Below are 24,865 nucleotides of genomic sequence, written 5' to 3' on the forward strand. Positions count from 1 at the left end.
CCTCTTTGGGGGTGTATTGTTCAGGTTGAGTTGTAGTTGTTTTTTGTTGAGCTCCTGTTACCTGGTTGGCTCTTGTGTTTAGCCTTGGGATTTTTTGTTGTCCCACCCCTCATGTTTGGCACTGCTTGGGGACATCCTTATGTGAATACAGAAGAGCGCTGTGTACATCAATGAAGGAAAAAAAAAATAGGATTGTTGTACTTACTGTAAAATCAATTTCTCTGAGTTCATTGACGGACACAGCGCCCACCCCTCTATGTAGTTTTAATACTTCTGCCACTGCTTGTTACTAAACTGAAGGCTTATAGCAGAGAGGGGATGTATACCAGCTAGGGCTGCCTATAGGTGTAGCCAAGTCTTTTTTCTGCCTAGTGTCCTACTCCTGTAGGGGGCAATATAACCCTATGGTTCTGAATATGTGTCTGTCAATGAACTCCCAAGAGATTTGTTTTAACAGAAGTACAAAAATCCTATTTTTTGCTTGCACATGATTGGATAATGGAAGTCAGCAGAGCTTCCCCTCATTTTCTAAGCTTTGGAGCAACTGCTCTTGCAGAGTGCACAGTCTTTTTGTCTTTAGTAAATAAAACCCCCTGTCTTTACCTGCAAGCAAATCCCACACGGTCTTCCAAGAGCTCTTGGGTATTGTGAAGAACACTAAGGCAGTTATGAGCTGAACATTACAGAAGCTTTTGTCATGGTTTGGATTATGGATTGGCAGTTTTCTGTTGAGTTTGGGTTCACTTTAAAACACAAGATTATCTTTTCAATAATAATTTGCAAACTACAACTTGATCCACAAATCTGCCCCCAGCTACATCACCGACCTCATTTCAAAACATCACCAATCTGCCCTCTTCTCTCCTCCCAAGCCCTCCTGCTCTCTAGTTCTCTCATCACCTCCATCCATGCTAACCTTCAGGACTTCTCCTGAGCCTCTCCCAAAACCTACCCCAACCATTACGGGTGTCTTCCACTCTGTCTGCCTTTAGGTGATCCCTGAAAACTCAGGGAAGCATATCATGCCTGTACCTACCAGCAGAAGGTTTCCTTTGTCCATCAGCTCACATCAGCTAGAACCTTTTTTATCACTCAATCCTCCCACTTAGATTGTAAGCCTTCATGAACAGGGCTTTCCTGACTATCTTGTCTTGAATAGTATTGTAATTGTAACTGTACTGTCTCCTGTTATGTTTTAAAGTACTGCAAAAACAGTTTGCACTACATAAAGCCTGCATAGTAATATTCTATCTTATTTTTTATATATTCAATGTCTTTCTTTCCTTTTCTGGGCTTCTATCCCAGCCCCATCCCCATTTTCCTATTTTGCGGCTTGACATCGTGATCTGTACACACATAGAATCTTTGTCTCCAGAGCAAAATGGCGCAAAAGTCTGTTTAATGTAAATAGTATTTATGATGGAAATGTGATCAAATCTTTATCTAAATCATTATAGTGAAGACTGGCTTATTTACCATCACACACGACACACAGTATTTACTAAACAGATGGTTTAGGAACATAAGGTGGGGGTATATTTTAGAAATACTGAAGTCGTCTTCATTGTCAAGAGCAGTTATGAGCTTCAACAATTCTTTTGTCCTTTTACACCTCTTTTAATTGTGCCTCATTGCACTTCAACATTTTTAAGACCAGACTAGACGAGAGTTGTGTGATATATTTATAGGGCAAGTAAAATCCAAAACTGAACTTACTGGAAATCCTGATTTATTGATTGGAATGCCTGACTCCGTTGCTCATATTTTAAGATGTAATTTCTCCAGAGCACTGGTCTCAAAACTGCGACCCTTTGCTTGCCTTTGTCTGGCCCTTGGGGTACTATTCCTTCCACTGACACCAACTATAGGGCACTATTCTTTCCACCAGCCCTAATGATTAGGCACTATTCCTCCCACTGATACCATTGATGGGGTACTATTCCTTCCATTGACACCAATGATGGGGCACTGTTCCTCCCGCTGATACCATTGATGGGGTACTATTCCTCCTGTTGACACTAATGATGGGGCACTGTTCCTCCTGCTGACACCAATGATGGGGCACTGTTCCTCCCGCTGACACCAATGACGGGGCACTGTTCCTCCCACTGACACTAATGATGGGCACTGTTCCTCCCACTGACACTAATGATGGGCACTGTTCCTCCCACTGACACCAATGACGGGGCACTATTCCTCCCAATGACACCAATGACTGGGCGCTGTTCCTCCCACTGACACTAATGATGGGCACCGTTCCTCCCACTGACACCAATGACGGGGCACTGTTCCTCCCACTGACACCAATGACTGGGCACTGTTCCTCCCACTGACGGGGCACTGTTCCTCCCACTGACACCAATGTCGGGCACTGTTCCTCCCACTGACACCAATGACGGGGCACTGTTCCTCCCACTGACACCAATGACGGGGCACTGTTCCTCCCACTGACACCAACGATGGGGCACTAATTCTCCTACTGACATTGTTTACTCCCACTGATGTCAGGACTTTTTTTTACTCCCAATGGCCACAGTTCATGTCCCCTAAAGTCTGAAGCACAATAAAATGGCAGCTTGTTTAGAAAGTTTGGAGAGTTCTAGAGGTTCACACATTTTTTTTCTATAGATGGGTGTATATGTTGAATCCAGTCATCCAATAGACATATGGCAGTTTACTCTGGTTTCCGTCCTACATTTCAAAGACATACTGGTAGGTAATTGGCTCCAGTCTAAATTGGCCCTAGTATGTGTATGAATGTGAGTTAGGGACCTTAGATTGTAAACTCCTTGAGGACAGGTACTGATGTCGATGTGCAATATATATACTGTATATGTAAAGCTTTGCATAAATTGACAGCGCTGTATAAGTAAATGTAATAAATAATAAAATACACTACCATGTCAAAGTTTACCTTCAGGTAAAGTTTACAGTGATGACAGGTACTCCTAGAAAGTAGGCTGGGGCTCTTCTCCCCCCCACCCCGCTTATATCTTGCACAGGATCTTTGACATAAACTGAAGTCACACAATCATTTGGCTTTGCATAACCACATTTCTTATGTCTCCACAGCAGTTGGATCTCCAGTGTTGCCCGAAACCCATCGTATTCATCATCCATTCCTTCCTCTCTGCCAAGATCACACGACTTGGACTGGTGGCATGACGGCGCCTGAGAACACACACAGGGACATGAGAGACTGTTGACGGCATGGACCTTAGCACCATGTGCTGTACTAGTGGAGGGGACAGGGCTAACGAAGGCCATTCTATTCAAAGACAAGCCAATGCCAGCAGTCTCATGATCCTGATAGAAGAGGCTTGCTCTAAATCTGTTTTTTACGATTGATAGATCTGTGTTACTCTAATGCACTTTACGTCTGGCAGAAGCACAGAATGTTCATAGTATATAGCAATCTCTTTGGATTATGGGAAGAGCCCGTGGATTTCTTGTGATCCTAATGCTAATCTTTATATGAAATCTTCTGTTTTGGGAGAAAATAAAAGTGTATGTATACTCAAACTTTCTAAATTTTTATTTTCATAGTGTGGGAAAGGTTTAGAAGCCCTATCATTTTATTACTGTCTGTTTCCCTGCTTGGTAGATTATTTACCTTTAGCAACAAGTGTCACTGAGAGAGAAAGTGATAAGAAATCCAGAATCTCACCAAAACAAGTGGCAAGGATAAATCTTCCAGTGACAGCTGTCTAAAACCAGAATTTTCCTCACTTTTTGGGGATTGACTCTTCCTGTCATGTCATTGGCACAGGAAGTGAAGGGGAATACCCCCAATGGGATGCAGACAGGGAAAAAATAAACTGACAGGGGTTTAAACCCTTCCTTTATCTATCCTACACTAAAGTAAAAAGTTTTGTATATATACACTTTAACATAGGGCCTTTAAGGACCACTATAGCCAAAACAAAAAAAAAAAAAAAGACGTTCACTATATATGCATTACATAAAAGAGCTCCTAGTAACAAACTCAGCATTCTATGTCAAAGCACACCAGCCCAGACAGAGCTAAGGGAGTTGGCTTTGCCACTATGCTATGCAGCCTATTGGCACATGTCAGCTGCCATGTTGGGCAAAAGAAGGCAATGTGTTCACAGATGGTAGTTTTATTCTATAGGATGAATGGACAGAGAGTCAGCGGAGTTTTGCCAAATATCATCACACCACTATCACCACTCTGCCAGCTTCATGTAAGGGCTCATGGAGGTGTGGGCTTAGTTTGACATGCTTGATGCATACTTCAATTGCACTTCTACAAGAAAGAACTATCGTCATACTATAGAACCATGTGTGATGTAGACTGCCCATATAGGAATGAGTTCTCTCGGTTTTTCGAAGTACCCCCTTTTTGTAGATACCTATTGATCCTGTCAGTAGAACCATTGGATATGCACTTCTATTGGTGGCATGACAAGACTTTCTTCTGCAGGGAAATCTCTGTAGTGTTGTCACCTTTGCTGTAACTACCTAAATGTTGGCACTGTTAATACCTATAAGAGGACAGGCACATCTAGCTCCTCTGCCACCAGCACATTGCTGTAATCACATGAAAAGCTGAGTGGTTTATTTGGAGAAAACAGATCAATGTTTCCCGTCACTCATGAAGCCTCTACAGGGGTCTCCCAATTCTGCATGGGAATAAAGTGCAAAAGCTGGAGCACACGTGGAGCTGTTGCTCAGTTTCATATGAAAGGTGGAACCTCATTTTTTTCAGTCTTATTCTGAAGTTTAAATACGTACCAGTTTCTGATCAACACTCCTGAGAGTACATATATAAATATTTGACTGGATTGTACCATCAAAAGATAAGGCAGAAATAGTTCAAGGGTGTACTATGAAATAGTATGTACAGTATCTTAAACTTTATTGTTGAATAATGAGGAATAAAAATTACGGATTATCAGTACATGTTTAATCAGGTGGATTCACAGTGTAGCAATGGAACATGTCATATTCAAAACTTGCAACCGGCAGATGGAACCTTGGGCCTCTTCTCTCTCTCCCCCCCCCCCCTCTTTCCCAAAAGAGCCCTACAGTTTTGATGTAAATAGCCTGAGATGCTGAATGAGTCATACTCTGCCCCATTCTTCCGAGCATATACACTCACCTTCCACTCAGGGCCGGTGCTTCCACTAGGCAAACTAGGCAGCTGCCTAGGGCGCATTGCCACCTAGGGGCGCAGCCAGGAGTCGGCACTCTCTCTCCATCATGAATTCTCCATCATGAATGATTATTGTGAGCTGAGGCGAGGGGCGGAGGTGGGGGGGAGAAGGGACAGCGGAAGATGCCAAGTGTCTTGGACAGTGGTGGAACTACCAGGCCCTGGCTTTCCACCACTGTTAGAGGTGCCCCAAAAGGCAAGAAGGGAGCCCCCCCAGAGTGCTGCCTGCATGATGATCCACTTCAGGCTCTTCTGAGCGGCAAGTGACTCTCTGCACTGAGCTGGTGGGCAGCCGTTTATTTCCCTGGGTCAGTATTAAGCAGGGAGCGGAGGAGAGCTGCACCTGAGCCAGAGCTCGGCACTGGAGGGCGGAACCTTTACGGGGGCAGAAGCGATGAGGCACCAGAATGGTCTGAGGAGGTTGGTGATGAAGGACGTGTGGAGCTCTCTGACTGCTGCTTTTCCCTCCACCAGGAGCCACCGAGTTTTACAGGGGTTCGGGGTCACCAGGTGTGCCATGAGGAATTGGGGTCCCTGGGTGTGCCATGGGGGATTGGGGTCCCCAGGTGTGACACGGAGGAACATCAGGGTCCCCAGGTGTGACACGAAGGAACATCAGGGTCCCCAAATGTGACATGGAAAAACATCAGGATCTGACATAGAGGTACATCGGGGTCAGTCGGTATGACAGCATGACATGGAGTAATATTGGGGTCCCAGGGTGTGACATGGAAAAACATCAAAGTCCCTGGGTGTGACATGGAGGGACATTAGGGTCCCCGGGTGTGAAATGGAGGAATATGGGGGTCACTGGGTATGACCGCATAACATGAAGGAACCATCAGATCAGGGTCACATAGAGGAGTTTTTAACCCCTTCCCTTTTTTGTGGGGAGGGGGAGTGCAAGTAGCTGGTCTTGCCTAGGGCATAAAATAGTCTAGCACCGGCCCTGCATCCACTTTATTAGGTACACCTTGCTTGTACCGGGTTGGATTCCCTTTTGCCTTCAGAGCTACCTTAAATCTTCATGGCATAAATTCAACAAGGTGTTGGAAACATTCCTCAGAGATTTTGGTCCATATTGAAATGATAGCATCACGCAGTTGCTGCTTTTTTTTCGGCAGCACATAAATGATGCAAATTTCCTGTTCCACCACATCCCAAAGGTGCTCTATTGGATGAGATGTGGTGACTGTGGAGGTCAATGGAGTACAGTGACCTCATTGTCATGTTTAAGAAACCAGTGGTGAGATGGTTTGAGCTTTGTGACATTATCCTGCTGGAAGGAGCCATCAGAAGATGGGGACACTGTAGTCATAAAGGGATGGACATGGTCACCAACAATACTGAGGTAGTCCGTGTCATTTAAACAATGCTCAATTGGTACGAAGGGGCTCAAAGTGTGCCAGGAAAATATTCCTCACACCATTACACCACCACCAGCTTGAACCGTTGATGCAAGGCAGGATGGATCCATACTTTCATGTTGTGTACGCCAAATTCTGACCCTACCATCTGAATTTTGCTGCTGAAATCAAGACTCCTCAGAGCAGGCAAGGTTTTTCCGATCTTCTGTTGTCCCAATTTTGGTGAGTCTGTGCAAATCATAGCTTCAGTTTCCTGTTCTTAGTTGACAGAAGTGGCACCCGGTTTGGTCTTCTGCTGCTGTACTTCAAACAAAAAGGAATGACCGCACTTCCGATGAATTTTCAAAGAAAGGAGTATCTTTATTCCACATCAATCAAATGGCAGGTACAGGTACACACTGTGAATGCAGGACAATCGGTGGACCACCGATTGTCCTGCATTCACAGTGTGTACCTGTACCTGCCATTTGATTGATGTGGAATAAAGATACTCCTTTCTTTGAAAATTCATCGGAAGTGCGGTCATTCCTTTTTGTTTGAAGTTATCCTGGATTGCGGATCCGACCAGCACCTGATCCCAGTCTCACCTGGAGCGGTCTACCCTGCTTGGACTTTGCCTATTCTTCTGCTGCTGTAGCCTATCTGGTAATCTGCATACCTTGGTTATAACGATTGGTTATTTGAGTTACTGTTGCCTTTCTGTCATCTTGAATTAATCTGCCCATTCTCCTCTGACATCAACAATGCATTTTCCTCCACACAACTGCCGCTCGCTGGATATTTTCTCTTTTCAGACCATTCTCTGTAAACCTGGGAGATGGTTGTGTGTGAAAATCCCAGTAGATCAGCAGTTTATGAAATGCTCAGACCAGCTTGTCTGGCACCAACAACCTTGCCACGTTCAAAGTCACCTAAATCCCCTTTCTTCCCCATTCTGATGCTCCGTTTCAACTTCAGCAACTTGTCTTCACCACATCTAGATGCCTAAATGCTTTGTGATTAGAAATTTGTGTTACCAAACAATTTAACAGGTGTACTTAATAAAGTAGCGAGTGTTTGGCTTCTATAGCCCCGTACACACGATCGGATTATCGAACGATCTGTCGTCCGTTTTTTGTGGCATGCTAGTCTGATGTGGAAAGTGAAGAGGTTATTTTCATATGAATTTTCCCGTATGACAGAATTCTACTTCAGAAGTGATGTCATGTGCTGGATTGTTTTGTATGTGTTCTTTCGTCTCTGAGCATGCCTAGTCTTGCTCTTAAGATTTTTTTCCATCGAAATCTGTACTAATGAGACGAAAATCGGACATTGTATTACGGACGACAAAAATTTTATAGCCTGCACATCAGGATTTTGTCAGCCGAAAAGTCGGAGTCGGCTGTCGAAAGCACCATACTAACAATCCGAAAATCGACAGATCGGTTGTCGGACGAATTTTTCCTACAGATTTTCTTATTATATGTACGGGCCTTTAGGATGTTTAGTTATACTGAGACAATAAGAAAGTAAGCAGCTAGTGCTGGGCTTTTTTAATAGAAAGCCTAGAATGATTTGTATAATCAGTGTCTTGGGGACATTAAATGTTTATTTTGCAAATAAGGTGTAAAAGTTACCAAGGGATCCTACAACATAGTTTTCTATCCTCTATAAGAAAAAAAATATTTTAGTTATAGACATTTTTGTCTAGTAAGTGCCGGTTCACACAGGCGCGACCCGACTTTGCCGGGCGACCTGTGAAGTCGCGGTGCGCAGCTCGCACCGCGACCTCGGAGCGGCATGCACGCTTTTTATATCATTGAAGTCAATGCAGGTCGCTCCAGGTCGCCCCAAAGTAGCTCAGGACCCTTTTTCTAAGTCGGAGCGACTTGTGTCACTCCTATTAGAACGGGTCCTGTGCTAATCTATGGCAGGCGACTTGTCAGGCGACCAGGTCTCCTGACAAGTCGCCCCAGTGTGAACCGGCTCTAATTCTGCTTACCTGTACCAACATATTTGATGGTTAAATCATCCAGCTACCTGGGCACTCTCAGTGTAGATAGATGCCTGGTTGGAGCAGGAGTTACTGGATAAATAAAAGACGATTAAACTTACTATTTTTCAGTACACACATTTACTATTGAAGCCCTGTCATTTAATTTAAAGCAGACCTCTCATTTAAATAACCCAATAATGTCCTAAATGCCAAATGGCATCAGAATGGAGATTTGAACAATTCCTCGCGGGCACAGCTGTAACAGAAAAGGTTAGGTAATGAATGCTTCTTGCAAAGAATCTTAACTGCTTTAAAGAGATGTAGAACAGCTTGAGAACATTGACATTTTGTAGACTGGAACTAAAAAAAAAATCAGTGAAATGGTTTTTTCTACTGTGGTACGGTACGACAGTCCAATTCATAGAGCACTTGTGGCCATGCTACAAATCCAGCTTGCCCCGGTTGTATTAAAAATTATTTTTATTCATTTTCATCAGTTCATCTCATTGCCCTGGAGAACCATGACACAAGTCTGTGCCCACCCACCAGTCTATAGGAATGCATGGACCTCCTGAAAAACTGATCGGATCACCTATGTGAAAGGGTCCTTACTGATAGATCCATCCACAACAGAGGTATCTTGTCTGGACACGCTGACCTGCTGATAAGCTAATACAGAAACGCATGGCAGCCAATCAGAAACCATTTTCCATCAGATTAGTACAAGTAGAATAAGCTGATGTTCAGCTGCTAGGAGCCCCTGTCTACTGCTGCTTAAAATTATTTTCAATATTATTATTCTCTCTCTTAATCATTTTCCATGGTATTGATTTTTTTATGTTTTAGGAAATTTTTTTTTATGGAACTCCAACTATTTTTTTTTTTTTTTAACTTTTAGATGGAGCAAAGGAAAAGTTAGTCTTCATCAAGTTCTTATTACTGTCTGTGTCTCTACAGGAAGGATTCCATCTTTCTTCTGTTGTGTTAAGCTGGCCATACATTATACAATTTTCTTGAAATTTACCTTCAACTATGTCGTATAAAGTAGAGATAGACGGATATATCGAGGGCCGATATGCACTTTCCTCGATATAACGTAATCGGCCACCAAGGTGGCTGATATTACCAATATTATTACCGATATTTTGGAAAGTGCTTTGTACCAGAGTGATACCTGCAGCTAGAGGCATCACCCCGGTACCGGCGTCCATAGCCAACGGTCAGCCTGTTATTGAGAAGCCGCTCGGCTGTCATTACAAGGAGCAGGAGGGGACGTCCCCCCACCTCCCGCCGTCTTCCATGGCTCGCCCGTATCTCCCATCCCACCTGGAGACCCGGGCAACCAGCCTGCATGGCCGCCGAAGACCCGATCAAAGCTGCATTCGGCTCTGATCGGGTCTCCATGCAAAAACCCGGAAGTGATGTCATGACTTCACTTCCGGGTATTCGGCGCCAGATTAAAAAAAAAGGACAGCATTCAAAACAGCCAAACTTGGCGTTCTGAATGCTTTTAAGTAGAGAGGGAGGGGTTTAGACCCCCAGATCCCTCCACAAGAGTAACTGTCAAATAATAAATTATTTTTTTTTTTAATGTACGAAAATATCGACGGAAACCAATACACGATGACCAAAATATAGTTTTTTCATTGCCGATACCGATATCGGTCGATCCCTAGTACAAAGGCCTGCCTAATTGGATACAAGTGAATGTGTTGTTTAGCTTTGACCTCATATTATGTGGTTTGTGGTAAATCTAACAGAAAATTGTACAAGAAAATTGAACATGTATGGCCAGCCTTACTGAGAGTAAGGCCAGGTTCACACTAACTGCGGCCGCGGCTCACAGCAGGGGGTCCAATACGTCCCTGTTCTCTATTTCCGGTGCGAATCAGGTCCACATTTTTCCCTGAATTAGGACCTGAAATTGAGCCAAAGACGCACAGGACCCTTCTGCAGTGTGGACTGCGACCGCCCCCAGAGGCATGTGAACCAGCTCTATTGAGAGCCGGTCACACACTCCTGTCATGCGAATTGGATGCAAGGAAACCCGCATCCCATTCTCATAAGTGTGAACTTAGCCTAAAAGCGTGGGGAATCTCAGTAGGGCCAACAGCCGTAAAATCCTGACAGTGGTCAGAGCCTTTCCACCCTCTGTCCTGAACAAATCAATTCCCAGCTGGAGTTCCACTTTCATGGACTTGTTTCATTTTCTTCCAGCCAAAGTCCTGCTCTCTCAATTACTAGTGGTACCTCTTGTAAGAAAATTGCAACTAATGATTATTTTACTAGATTTTGATTGTTTTAAAGAAAACTTTTTATGAGATTATAACCTTGTAATTTTATTCGTAAATAAAACACATTTTTCTTGGCAATTATTGTAAATAAAAAATTGAAACAATTAAAAACCGTGGTTGTTCATATGTCTTGTATTTACTTAATTCTGCCCATCATGACTTGCATAAATATGCCCAACAAAAATATTCATAGAAACAAGGAAGAATGAAGGCAGAAAAAGACCAAATGGTCCATCAAGTCTGTCTCGTTTTTGTTTTTTTTTTGTTTGTTTTGGTCTTCTTTCTTTTTTTGTCTTCTTCTTTCTTTTTTTGTCAAAGCATAGATCTAAATTTGTTCCAAGCATGTTTCAATGTACTTTTGACTGACTCACTACCACTGCTGGAAGTCTGTTCCAAGCATTAACATTTTGGTAAACAAATGCATTTCTAAGGCTATAGAGTTGAGCTTGCCTCCTGCTAGTTTTGGGTCATGTCCCTGTGTTCTTGTTCTTGGCTTCATACTGAAAATACTGCCCTCCTGAACCCTATCCACGCTCCTACCGGAACCTTATGTTCACCGTTATTTCCCTTTCTCTGGATTATCTTATCAATATATTTTCATTATTGCAGAACTGGACACACAATTCTAAATGAGGTTGAGCTACAAATCTATATAGAGGAATCAGGACCTCCTTCCTCCTGCTGGTAAATCCTCCAGAGATAACTAAAGATCTATATAGAGGAATCAGGACCTCCTTCCTCCTGCTGGTAAATCCTCCAGAGATAACTAAAGATCTATATAGAGGAATCAGGACCTCCTTCCTCCTGCTGGTCAACCCTCCAGAGATAACTAAAGATCTATGTAGAGGAATCAGGACCTCCTTCCTCCTGCTGGTGATCCCTCCAGTGATAACTAAAGATCTATTTAGAGGAATCCGGACCTCCTTCCTCCTGCTGGTGATCCCTCCAGAGATAACTAAAGATCTATATAGAGGAATCATACCACATATAGGAAATTATGTTTCCTTTATGGACCTTGCTTTGTGCACTGGTGTGCAGTCATGTTGGAACAGGAAGAGGCCATCCCCAAACTGTTCCCACAAAGTTGGGAGCATGAAATTGTTCAGAATGTCTTGGTATGCTGACACCTTAAGCGTTCCCTTCACTGGAACCAATGGGCCAAAGCCCAACCCCTGAGAAACAACCCCACACCATAATCCTCCCTCCCACCAAATGATTTGGAACAGTACACAAAGCAAGGTCTATAAAGACATGGATAAGCGTGTTTGGGGCAGAGGAACTTGACTCGCCTGCATGGAGTTCTGACCTACACCCGATAGAACACCGTTGGGATGAATTAGAGCAGAAACTTCTAGACCAGGCCTTCTCACCCACATCAGCGCCTGACCTCACAACAACGCTTCTGCAAGAATAGTTAAACATCCCCATAGACACGCTCCTAAACCTTGTAGACAGCCTTCCCAGAAGAGTTGAGGGTGTTATAGCCGCAAAGAGTGGGCCAACTCAATACTGGACCCTACGGACTAAGACCGCAATGCTAGGAAGTCTAAAGGCAGGCGCCCCAATACTTTTGGTAATATAGTGTAGCTGACCCTCCCATCTATATGAAATTGTTGGACATTCCGTTCTAAAACCATGGGCAGTACTATGGAATTTCTCCCTCCTTGTTCCTTTGTGGGTATACCAGCCTCCACTCTTCTTGGAAGATGTTCTATAAGGTTTTGGAGGATGATTGAGGGAATTTGTACCTATTCAGCCTAAAGAACATTTGTGAGGTCAGGTAGTGATGCTGGATGAGATGATCTGGCTCACAATTGGCATGCCTAAGGTGTTCAATAACAGTGATTCTCAACCACCAGGCCATGTGAAGATCCCCTAACCTCCAATAGTGTCCTCCAGTACCCCACATTGCACCAATCTCCAACAGTTTTCACAAACTGCCTCCCAACTTCCTAGTGTCCCTGCAACACCCTCCAGTGTCCAACAGTACCCCTGCACAATGGCCAGCCTCCTAGAGAGACCCCAAGTCCCTGCATAGACACCCATCCCCCAGTTTCCCACAACCTCCTTCGTAAACCTCTGCAAGGCCACCAAGTCTGCTACAGCATTCCCTAACCTCCATCCAGAGCTTTTCAAATCATAATTGCATTCCCATATGTTTTATTTTATTATTTATTACTGCTGGAGCATGTAAAGTTTTGGAAGAATTTATCGAGCCCTGGTCTCAACAAGTTTGAGAACCACTGTTTTATGGGGGGGGGGTTTAGGTTTTAGACTTGAGTCCCTTAATACTAAACTCCTTCAACCATGTCTTTACAGAGCTGGCTTTGTACATGGGGGCCCCATCATGGTGGGACAGAAAAGGATCTTCCCAAAAAGGTTGCCACAAGCACAGTTGTCTAAAATGAAATGTCTTTGTACTCTGCAGCATTAACACTACCCTTCAATGGATACACCTAAAATCAATAACTTGAAGGGGTGTCCAAAAACCTTTAGCCCTATATAGTGCACTTGTACCACGCAATCCATGTCCTCTTTCTTCAGGCAGATGCAGCTAAAACCCATTTTCCACCCACAATGCTTCAAGGGACCTTCCTTATTTTTACATGGCTGTTTGGCTCTGTTCCACATGAAACCAAAGCCTTTTGTACTAAAAGGTTATATGACATCTAATTAGTATTGAATATTTTCTCCTTGTATAAATATATTTTTGGAAACTTTTATTGCCTTCTAAAAAAAAAAAACAACAGGATGTTTACTTTCTGTGTGAATCGTAAAATGCTGGTGTAGAACGCCTGCTTTGTTATTTGATGTATAAAATACTGTAGCGGGCTACGGCAGCATCAATTTACATATGAATTTCTTTCATGTTGATTCTTTAAACACCGCCTTCATCAAGCAAGCGGCAAGAGAAAACATTGTACATTAGAAAGGCTGGGATAATGAGTGCTCACATTCCATTACATACCATACAAAAGGAAAATTCTGAGATTTGTGGGAAGGACTGAGAAAATTGTTCATTAGAATTCAATGATCTAAAAACTGGGGGAGGTCAGCCTTTCCATCTGCTCTGCAACGTTTATTTGGGCTTATTTCAGTGTTAATTGTAGATTTATTCCTTGAACTGATTGATCGTTAAAGGTGAACTTCAGACAGACAAACAAATGTTCATTTAAATATATTCCGTTATTCTGGTCGTTCTCTTTCGGAATCAGGTACAATAGATCCACATTACTGGGAGGTGCCAGGTAGGCATTCACTATAAAATATCTCTATTTAAATAAATATAGAACAATAAAACAGCACTTGCCTAAAAATGTATGTCCATCAAAGTGCATAGATGTGCTTGAAAAACCTCAACCGGCGCGGGGTGCTTCACTCCCCTCCTGTGTCCCCACTCACCGGAAATATTGGACCCTCAGCTATTTCAGTCTGGGGTCAATAAAGCTTAAGATCGGTGAAGTGAACGCCAGTGGTCTTCCTTGTTGATACCACACTCCGTTGCCCACCAGCTAACATACGATCTTTGAGGCTCAAACAAAATAAAGGGCTGGCCTAGTGAAGTCCGTAAAACAATATTTATTTGCGCACAATGCAACGCTACTTACAGAAAATCAGACAGATTCCGCTTTTTGGAGAGTACAACTGTTCCGGGAATGCTGTCTGGCGTGCATTCCACAGAGGACAGGAAGTGACGTTAATGGTTACAGCGTAACCGGAAATACTTTAACGCGTTTCACCCCACCTTCCAGGGCGTCATCAAAGGACATTACTTCTGGAATCCCAGCTAGTTGTGTGTGTGTGTGTATATATATATATATATATATATATATATATATATATATATATACATATATATATACACACACATACACACACACACACATACATATACACACACATACATACATACATACATACATACATACATACACACACACACACAAGAGTGACCTCCCGTTAACAAAAACGCCAATTAGCAATAGATGTGGGGAATAATTAAATGATTCCTAATGGTATAATAATTAATCAGTCACTTCCTGTTTACAAAGTCAAGCAATTAGAATATCTCAATCATAAAAACCATAATTAATAATGACGTGCAGAATATATTTATCACAAAAACTATTAAAATATATGCAATACAAATGGACTATGGACAAAATTAAAATGAAAAATTATAAATTTTTTTCTTTTATTTTGTATTTTTCTAAAGAAAAAAATGAAAATAAAAATTAAAATTAAAATGTGAAAAAAATATTATATGAAAATAGAAATAAAGAAAAATAAAAAATGTGTAAAATAATAAAAAACATAATATATATTATGTTACAAAAAATGAGTAATGAAAATAGACATCAAATAGGGATTTAAAAAAAAAAATTGATGAATAAAAATCATACAGAAATATTATTTTATTAAAAATTACCTACAAATCACCAATTAGATAAAAAGCAATTAAGAATGAAGTCTATGTTCAAGCCTAAAGGGTGAAGCGTACCCAACCAATTAATCCATTGGGCTTCATTCTGGGAGATCAATGTTTTTAAGATTACTACCCCTCCAGTGAGCTTCTTCTCCATCGATATCACAGTTTATCCAACCATTTCAGACTGGTGCATAACAGAGATCAAGGGGAGTTGTCTTTCTGTGGGATCGATATCCTTTTAGGTTATGAACATGCTCTCTTAACCTTACTCTCAATTGTCTCGGGGTCCGTACCCACATATTGGAGCCCACAGGGACAAAAAAGCAGGTAAGTGACATTTGTAGAGCCATAAGTGATAAACTTCTTAATAGAGTAGGATTCTCCATGGGAATGAGATCTAAATTCTGTAATTTTCTGTCAGAATGTTTATACTGCTCTGATAAACAGTGTCTATTTATGCAAATAAGCAATGATCTATAAGGAGATTCTCAACTCATTTCCTAAATCAACAAAAACTCGAGATCGTTTAGTGGCGCTAACCGGAAGATAAGGAGGAATACAATTTTGTGCAAATATATATAGAATATATATAGATTTATTAAATAAAACCAGTGCAAAATAATGGAAAAAATATAACTGGTAATCAACACAAAATGCAAAACAAAATTAAATATATATCACACAGGTAATGCGAGAAATGCAATCAAAGGATATTATTACAGAATATCAAAGTAACCAAAACCCATAACTTCTGGAATGTGATTAATATCTTCTCATGAGCTCACAAAAAATGGAAACAGAATTTTACAGATTTGACACGTGACCTCTCTCAGCCAACAGATGTTCACAACTTAATGTTTAAAAAAAAAAAAAAAATGTATGGACAAAAATTGTTACACCATGCACCAAGACTTGCTAGAAGTCCAGATAGTTTTTGGTAAAATAAAAACCTCTATTAAGTTAATACATTTTAAGAATACATCATAACTGCCCCATTTACTATGGACTGAATTCAGCCTCAAGGTCCCAAGATTAAAAAAATAGACCAGTCATAGCATCGAGATTTGAATTTAGATCATTCTAACTGCAGTATAAGGATAATAATGGTTCAGTCCGATGTATATGACAAGCAAATTGCCTGTAGAAAATATAGAAATGTATACTTTACAAAAAAACTTCTATTTCTGTTGCCTGGGAGGTCCAGTTTGAGTATCCTGCCTCAGCTTCAAATGTCTCCCATCAGTGTCAGAACCTCATCCGAGGATCCTACTTTCTTTCTGATCTATTCAGTTCTCCCGCTTACTTACACTAAAAACTTATCCTATGGGAATGCGGGCGTGGATTTTGTTTTCCATGTGAAAACATGTCAGATAGGGATATATAAAATAAATACCTCATCTGACCATCACCCAAAGAGGGGGCACTCTTTGCCTGTATAAAAGTTTGAGAAAATAGTTGAATTAAATTCAATAACCCAAAGATAACCTTCTGACCTCAGCCTTTGACATGGGGGGGGGGGGTAAACATTCATAAGATTTAAGTTTTTCTCTCTTTACTGGCAAGAATACAGACTCTCACAAGATATATATATTTTACATGTATAGGATTTGACCACTGCAATTTACATTCCTTATAAGTGAGTGAGTGAGTGAAGTAACTTAAGTGGGATTAGCTCTTAAAAAAAATAAATAATAAATAATGGTATATCTATCCCCATCCTATATATTTGAAGCTTATACCTACTATATCAATGATAATACACCTATAATTCAAGGAGAACCTCCCCCCAATATATAATGAATATCTATTGAATATTATAAAAGTATATATAAAACATTCCTAGAACTTATTCAATCAAAAGCAGAGTTCCGGCCACGAAAATGTTTTTTCAATAAAAATACCCCCAGGACAGTCAGGGGGCATGCCCAGAAGCTGTTTCGCAGGGAATGAGCGCCCGCACCGGAAGTGACGAGCGGGCCGGTGCAGGCGCATTGATTCCTGGGAGCGATGACATTCAGCTCCCAGGAATCAATGCAAGGAGGAAGTGGTGCCGCGGCCGCAGAGGGAGGAAGTGGAAGAAAGGGGAGTATATTTTTCTTCAATAACAAGGTAAGTAAACAAAAAAAAAAAAAAAAACATAACTATCCATTTCTTTTTCAGGTGACCAAAAGCAAGCGGATGGCCCAAAATCGATTATGTCGATTTTGTGGCCGGAACTGCGCTTTAAGTAGGCCTATGTATATGCTTCATATAATATTGTTGCAAATACAATTACTACAAATAATAATAAGCTTTCCTCAAGCAGATTTTTAAATGAGCCCTAAAAAATAACAATGAACAAGAGATCAGAATGTTTCATTTTTTAAATCCAGACAAGAATGACATCACTCATTATAACCCAGCTTGGCACCAGGGTTAGACCTTATCTTGATATGTTGTCAGGGGGGCCCCTTTAATTTATGGCTTGAGAAAGTCTATGCTGAGACTAAGATTTTCTGTAAGAATCTTTACCCAAGGACAATGAACTTACATTCACCTCATTGTTATATTGGGCAGCCTGGCAGCCATTTTGTCATATGTATAAAATAATATGTATGGGCCTTATACGATTCCTTTTAGCCCCAAAAGTTCTGACATTTCCTTTTTCTATGATACGAGGTTTTGCAAATCATACATTTACCACAGCTAAAATACCCAAGCTGATCAAGAAAAGTACATGTCTTTACTGGGGGATTAATGACATTATGTGCCAGCCTAGTTCTTAATGTGAGCGGTTTAGTGTAAATAAAAATATTTTACTGATGAAACCTACATTTTAGTATTTCATCTTTCAATAAGGACTGATGTTTTTTCAGAAGCTTTTCAAATTGTTTGTACTGTCGTGTAAAGCCTGTCAAAAAGCTATCCCATAATCACTATTATTGGTCTTTTTCACATTGAACAAACTCACCCTATCAGTATTTTTTTACATTCTCTTTGGTAGTAAATAGATCTTTGGCCTTATAACTCTTTTCTTTAAATCTTTCCATAAGCATATTAGCCTGTATATCATAGTCTTCTTCTGAGTCACAATTTCTCCTTACTCTCAGCATCTGGCTTTTGGGGATTGAACTTAGCCATCTGGGATAATGACAACTCCCTAGTGGAATGTAGCCATTCCTATCAACCTTCTTGAAATATGTCGGATTAGATCATTTACCATGGTCTTCGTATATAACCAAATCTAAATAATTTACTAGTTCAAATCTGTAGGACTCTGAAAAAGAGATCCCATACCGGTTTTGACCAATTCCCTTCAGAAACCTCAGGAATGATTTCTGGAAACCTCCCCATACAATAAAAATATCGTCTATGTACCTTCTGTACATCTTAAGTTCAGGAAAATTACTACGAAAAATAATCTCATTTTCCCACTTGTTCATGAAAATATTAGCCCCAGATGGTACATATTTGGCTCCTATTGCCACTCACCTTTGTCTAAAATTTTTTCTCATGCCAGAAAAAGTCTGACTCATAGCTAAATCCAATGCTTGAAGGATAAATTCTCTTTGTTCCAGTAAAATTCCCATCTTATCTAGGGCCCATTTAACTGCCTCCAACGCATGGTGCTGCTTAATATTAGCATATAAAGAACTAGAAAACGTACACATTTCCAGGGAAATTGTGCGAAGTGTTCTTGCCGCCACCGGTAGTCTCCAGCTGGAGTGGGCGGAGTAACTAGGTGTGTGGGAGTGGCAGAAGCTTGTGTGATGTGTGTAAGTGTGAAGCGTTTAAGTGTGGTGTGTGTGTTGTGTAAGTGTGGTGCGGTGTGTGGTGTGCGTGCGGGGGAGTGGCAGCAGGTAAGAAATGTTGGCAGTTGGAAACTAACGTTCTAGTTTTGAACATTCCACCATTTATTCCTATGGGGTAACTTACCAAAGTTGGAGGTGCTCCTCTTCATATGGCTCTAGTGTAAAAACTCTAAATCTCACAGCTTAGAGACTTATACTGTAGGGATCACAAGACCCTGGCCGACATTTTGTTGTATAGTATGTCTATGAAACATTAAAACTGAAGGCACGGTCACAGGTTAGAAAACAACCTTGAAATTTGAAATGGTTTGAGTGCAGTTTCAATGAATGTTAATAAGCGGCGTGAGATGGAAACAAACCGTCATAGTGCAAAAACTATTAGGCCTATGACTTAAATGTGGACATGTTAAGTGGCAGCAGGGATAGGCGAACGTTTTGATTTAACATTTGTGTGGGTGGCCTTAAAAATTAGGGAGTGGCAGCAGTTTAGAAATTGTGGCAAGATTTCTTTGCTCTCTCCCCATTTTCAGGCCCCTCTTTTATATACTTGATAGAGGCTTTATGGGATTGTCCTTTAGTGCTTAGCTGGCAATCTTATTAGCTTTTTGAGGTTTTTAGTTCAGCGCTGAATATATATATTTTTTTTTCAATATCTATTTTCAATACAAATATCAGCCCCTGCTTCAGCCTCTCACTTTGTGACTTGCTACAAAGCAGGATCAAGATCAATGGGGCGGGGCTTGGGGAGGAGACTTCCACCTGCCTGCAGCAGACTGATGACATCTCAGCCTAGGCAGCAAAACTGGACTGAAGCTCAAGGGCAGCTTTTTAAAGAGAACAGGTAGAGCTTTTAAAAAAATTGATATTGTATTGCTGTATACGGTGACAGATTTATAAAGAATTGAAAGCTACTGAAGTCAATGTACTGTCTTTTTCAACACTGAAGACCTACAGCTTGATTTCACATGCAGAGAACAAAAATATTCTTGATCCGCACTGTATAGTTTTGTACAATGGTGACCAGTTATTTCCTTATCCCCAAATCATTTTTTATAAGATTGAATGGTGTGGTGGTATCTTTTGTCTGGGCTGGGCGCACCCCTTGGATAGCCAAAAAGACCCTATACTTACCTTTATCTGATGGTGCCTTGGCGATCCCCAACTTTCAATTGTACTTTTAGGCTGCAATATTGGTCACTGTTCGGTGGTGGTTTTCCCAGCCTAGATAGAACCCTGCAGTGACCCTAGAGGCAGCTATTCTAGGTTCATACGTGGCACTGAGTAATCTGGTGTACGGGCACACCCACTAGTGATGGGCCCTATGAAAACTGTGCTTAAGGTATGGACGCAAACTTGGGCGATCTATAACACTCCATCACATACTTCCTCACACACACCCCTTTGGGGGGAACCCATCACTTACACATTTGTACACAATACCAGACCGGCAAGTATGGGCTCAGAGGGGTATAACAACTTTAAAGCATATTGTGTTAGAGTTTCCTCCCTTTTGCAACCCTAAAGGGTACATTTTCCCTGCCTCTTTCCCTGGAATTCTGGTATTGGCAACTCCGACATGCTATAAAGGGCTCAATTCCCTGAACCAATTGTCCTTGAGTCAGACCCTATAGAGCGCCTGTTGTCTTCCAAGACGATGGGAAAGCCTCTGTCCTACCTTTATCTGCGGTTGTCTGTGGCATGTGGGCCAAGATTCATCTGAACTTTTGAGAAGTGGGAGAGTGACATCCCTGACCTTACGGAGGACGACTGTGTAACTTCATATGTCCCATCCATGATCCAAGCTAGAGATAGATATACACAGCTGAAGTTTCTTTATCATGTGTATTATACGCCTCAGAGACTGGCTAGCAAATACCTACAGAGAGACTCCAAAGCGCACTAAGTGTGGTAAAGAGTGTGGTAACTTGTCATATGGTCTGGTCCTGTCCCAAAACTAATTTCCTACTGGAAGTCGGTGACTAACACTCACCATAAGTGGATCTAATGGGACCATATTATCACATGACATTATACTCAATAAAATGGAAGATATTGTGGGGGATAAGTATACAAAGTTGTGTATTACATTTGCACGGTTTTATGCAAGACGAGAAATCCTGCTGAGATGGAAGTCAGCTGACCCTCCTACCTGTTCTTCCTGGTGTAAGGCAGTTAAAATCAGCATTACCATTATATAAAACATGAGTAGAAACTGTCCCAAGAGGTATGATAAAATATGGTCTAGTTGGATAGATGCAGATGGTCACGCTCATTAGGGTGAGTTTACCATTGTATTAGTGATTATATACGATAATGCCCCTCCTCCCCTGTTTTTTTTTTTTTTTTTTTTTTTTTTTTACTCCCCGCTCCCCTCCTATTATGACCGCTTATGGACAACACCCCCCCCCCCTTTTTTTTTTCTCCTCTCAGTTAGATGCTTGGCGACAACCTGAGTCATCAATTAAGCTTCTGTGCGACAGTTCTGGAGATTCTAGTTTGCACATAAGATTAATATAAAGGGAGAGTCCATTGATACATATGTTGAGGGATCTTGCTGTAATACCGGTCTCTTCGAGACTAATTGGATATGTTGTACACGTTTGTTTGTTGCTTTGCAAAACCCTTTTTACTGATTGTGTTATTGCTTCACTTTATAGTGTTTTTTTTTTTTTTTTTTATACAGAGAGGTTTTTATTTATACAGTGCAGCCACCTTTGAAGTACCGAAAACCACAGCTAGAGCCGCTGTGACCCACAGAGGGTTAAGCCCTGGCTCGCTCCAAAGCAAACTGATGATATCTGTTAACACAACACAGAGCTCAGTGGAAGCACACAATGCAGGAATTGTTAGGCTGGAGGAACACTCTTGGAGAATGATATATTACCATCCTCATACAGAGGCCGGGAGGTGAACAATAGGTAAACTGTTTATTAAAGGAATGAGAAAAGAAATTACAAATGTTATACATATTAAAAAAAAAAACAACACCTGTATAAATTATATTTACTGTACAGTACAAGCCTCTTTTTATCTACAAAAAGAAAAAAAAATATTTCACATTTCATATTTTTACTTCTTTAGCTTGTCCAGTTCCCACTGAATGACCTAAAATAGAAAAAGGGAAAAGGATTGATGAGACATTGCTTAATACAGATACGCAAAATAGACTGAGGTGCATTTAAAATGGAACCAAAGTAAATTAAAAAGCTGTGAGCAGGCAGACTATTGTAGAAGAGACATGCAATGTCCCTACTGAAATAAAATAAACCTACCTGCCTGCTTGCAGTCTTTAGATTGTACACTGAGCTGCGCATGCACAGTTCAGTATACATTTCCGCACAGATCCTGCGTGCCAGGGTGACTGCACTCCTAAGCATGCACACAAGTGACGTCATCCCGCGCTGGCCAACTAAGGCAGACTTCGGACACTGGAGAGGCAAGTATTGGGATTGTAGTTCGTTAACCACTGAAATTCTAGTCTGTATAAACCCCTTCATTACCAAGGCCGATTCCTTTTGTTTTTTTTTTTTTTTGTTTTTTTTTAATAGTAAAGCAAACACACCACACCCTTATGTTCTGTCTATTACATTTCTTGAGGCCCTAAAATGGCATATACAATGTGGTAGTTAGGGACTAATACACAGAACAGCTTGCAAATTTTTAGGCCTAATGCACAAGATGTTAAAAAAAAAAAAAAAAAGCCCTTTTTAGGAGCGCGAGATTCTTTTTCATCCTGTAAACGCCATGCAAACCTGGTGTATTAGAAAAGTAGCGTCTACTGGCTGCAAAAAAAAAAAAAAGGTACTACCAGTGTGTTCAGGAGGAGCTTTTAGGTGGAAAAACCCCCCCCAAAAAAACAAAACCACACAACACGTGTAAACGTATTTAATTGCTAGGTGTTTAGAACTTGAGGATTCATTTATTTCAATAGCCACATTAAATGAATACTCTGGCCTATGTAATCCATGAAAGTGCAAATGCTTGGCTCGACAAACCTAAACGCGCATGCAAAACATGGCTTTCGGTGCATTTAAAAGAGGATCTCCGCCCTGTATTAAATAAAAAAAATATAATAATTAATGTAAAAGTCAGCAGCTACAAATACTGTAGCTGCTGACTTATTAAAAAGGTACTCCCCTGTCCAGGGGTCCAGCGCCATGCTCTTCTTCATAGGTCTTCAGGTCCCTGGCACCGCCACATTTACTGTGGGCAACCAGCTGGGATTCCTTTAGCAGCAGGCTGGCCACGATTTGTGAATGGTCCCTGTGACCTTTTCTAAAAGGTTGTTGGGGGGGGGGGGGGGGGGCGACTTCTGGTGGACTGCAGCAATCCGACTGGAAGTGGAAGTTGGTACCTTACAAAAGCTGGTACCCCGTCCAAAAAAAAAGTGGGAAAAAACAGAAGAGGGGGGGGGGGGGGCTGTGGAGAGCATAAAGTGGAACTTTCCCTTTAGGGTGAAGTCCCGCTTTAAGCTGCTTATTTAATGCAAAGGTGTTCAGAAGAGGGAAAACACACCTGTGTACATGAGGCCTCTGGCCTATGTAATCCATGATGCTTGGCTCGATAAACCTAAACGCGCATGCAAAACATGGCTTCGGTGCATTTAAAAGTGGATCTCCGCCCTGTATTTAAAAAAAAAAAATAATTAATGTAAAAGTCAGCAGCTACAAATACTGTAGCTGCTGACTTATTAAAAGGGTACTCCCCTGTCCAGGGGTCCAGCGCCATGCTCTTCAGGTCCCTGGCACCGCCACATTTACTGTGGGCACCAGCTGGGATTCCTTTAGCAGCAGGCTGGCCACTACGCATGTGCAAGCCACGATTTGTAAATGGTCCCCTGTGACCTTTTCTAAAAGGTTGTGGGGGGGGGGGGGGGGCGACTTCTGGTGGACTGCAGCAATCCGACTGGAAGTGGGAGTTGGTACCTTACAAAAGCTGGTACCCCCTCCAAAAAAAAAAAAAAAAGTGGGAAAAAACAGAAGAGGGGGGAGAGGGGCTGAGGAGAGCATAAAGTGGAACTTTACCTTTAGGGTGAAGTTCCGCTTTAAGCTGCTTATTTAACGCAAAGGCATTCAGAAGAGGGAAAAATCACCTGTGTACACGAGGCCTTAGCAGTCAGCAGCTGGTACCAGCTTAAGGTGGTGGTTATTGGCGAGTACCCCCTTTTTCGATGGTCAATTACAAATGCCCCATAACTGAGGGTGATGAGTATTCCCCCCCCCCCCCCCATGTTGCTGGTCAGTTTGCCCATTTAATTTAAACATACTCCCCCGGCAGCTCTGTGTATCCTTGTTGGTCAGTGTACCCCCCTTTTACTGGTGGTCAGCATAAGAAAATGTTGCCTACATAGGAAGAAGCAATCACATCAGAGGGGACACACTGGTGATCACTGACTAGTCCACAGCAATCACAAGGCACAGAACCAGTTAGTGTAGAAGCCAATTAGTAAAACTTTTGGCTAGGTGGGGAAATGAAGAATCCCAAGGATACAAGGAAAGGGTAGAAATATTTCAGCTGTTGTGTTGTCCATTTAACTCTCCTAAAAGCTGTGAAAAAAACATTAAGATATTCAGGACAGTAAGCAGACAGCCCAAGTGATTTGCATTTGATTGCCATGACAGTAAGAGTATTAGGACACAGCTCAGTATAATACAATGGCGTCTTAATAAATATATGCAGCGTATTCACTACACGGCTATAAATAAGTGACAAGGTGTTTACTTTTCAGCCGAATGAGGAAAATGAGAATGTTCTGGTCCATTTCCCCCCACCGGCTATCCTAGATGGATCATTGACAGGTTCACAAAGCTGATCTGTGTGACTGAGCAGAGGG

The 24,865-nt window shown here is 41.6% G+C and overlaps 2 protein-coding genes across 2 annotated transcripts in view; one reads left to right on the forward strand and one right to left on the reverse strand.

The window, feature by feature from the left end:
- SNTB1 (syntrophin beta 1) overlaps window positions 1-3,486 on the forward strand; it is a 286,808-nt gene extending 283,322 nt beyond the window's left edge. The window contains exon 7 of the mRNA XM_082257931.1: window positions 3,073-3,486. Within this exon, the coding sequence (XP_082114057.1) occupies window positions 3,073-3,165 (93 nt within the window). The 3' untranslated portion in view covers window positions 3,166-3,486. The remainder of the gene's footprint in view (window positions 1-3,072) is intronic.
- Window positions 3,487-22,021: 18,535 nt separating this feature from the next.
- The window catches only part of MTBP (MDM2 binding protein), a 146,817-nt gene continuing 143,973 nt past the window's right edge, over window positions 22,022-24,865 (reverse strand). Inside the window, exon 22 of the mRNA XM_082257933.1 lies at window positions 22,022-22,137. Within this exon, the coding sequence (XP_082114059.1) occupies window positions 22,102-22,137 (36 nt within the window). The 3' untranslated portion in view covers window positions 22,022-22,101. The remainder of the gene's footprint in view (window positions 22,138-24,865) is intronic.

The sequence above is a fragment of the Pelophylax lessonae genome (genome assembly GCF_965119305.1).
Source record: "Pelophylax lessonae genome assembly, chromosome: 5".
NCBI classification, from domain to species: Eukaryota; Metazoa; Chordata; class Amphibia; order Anura; family Ranidae; genus Pelophylax; species Pelophylax lessonae.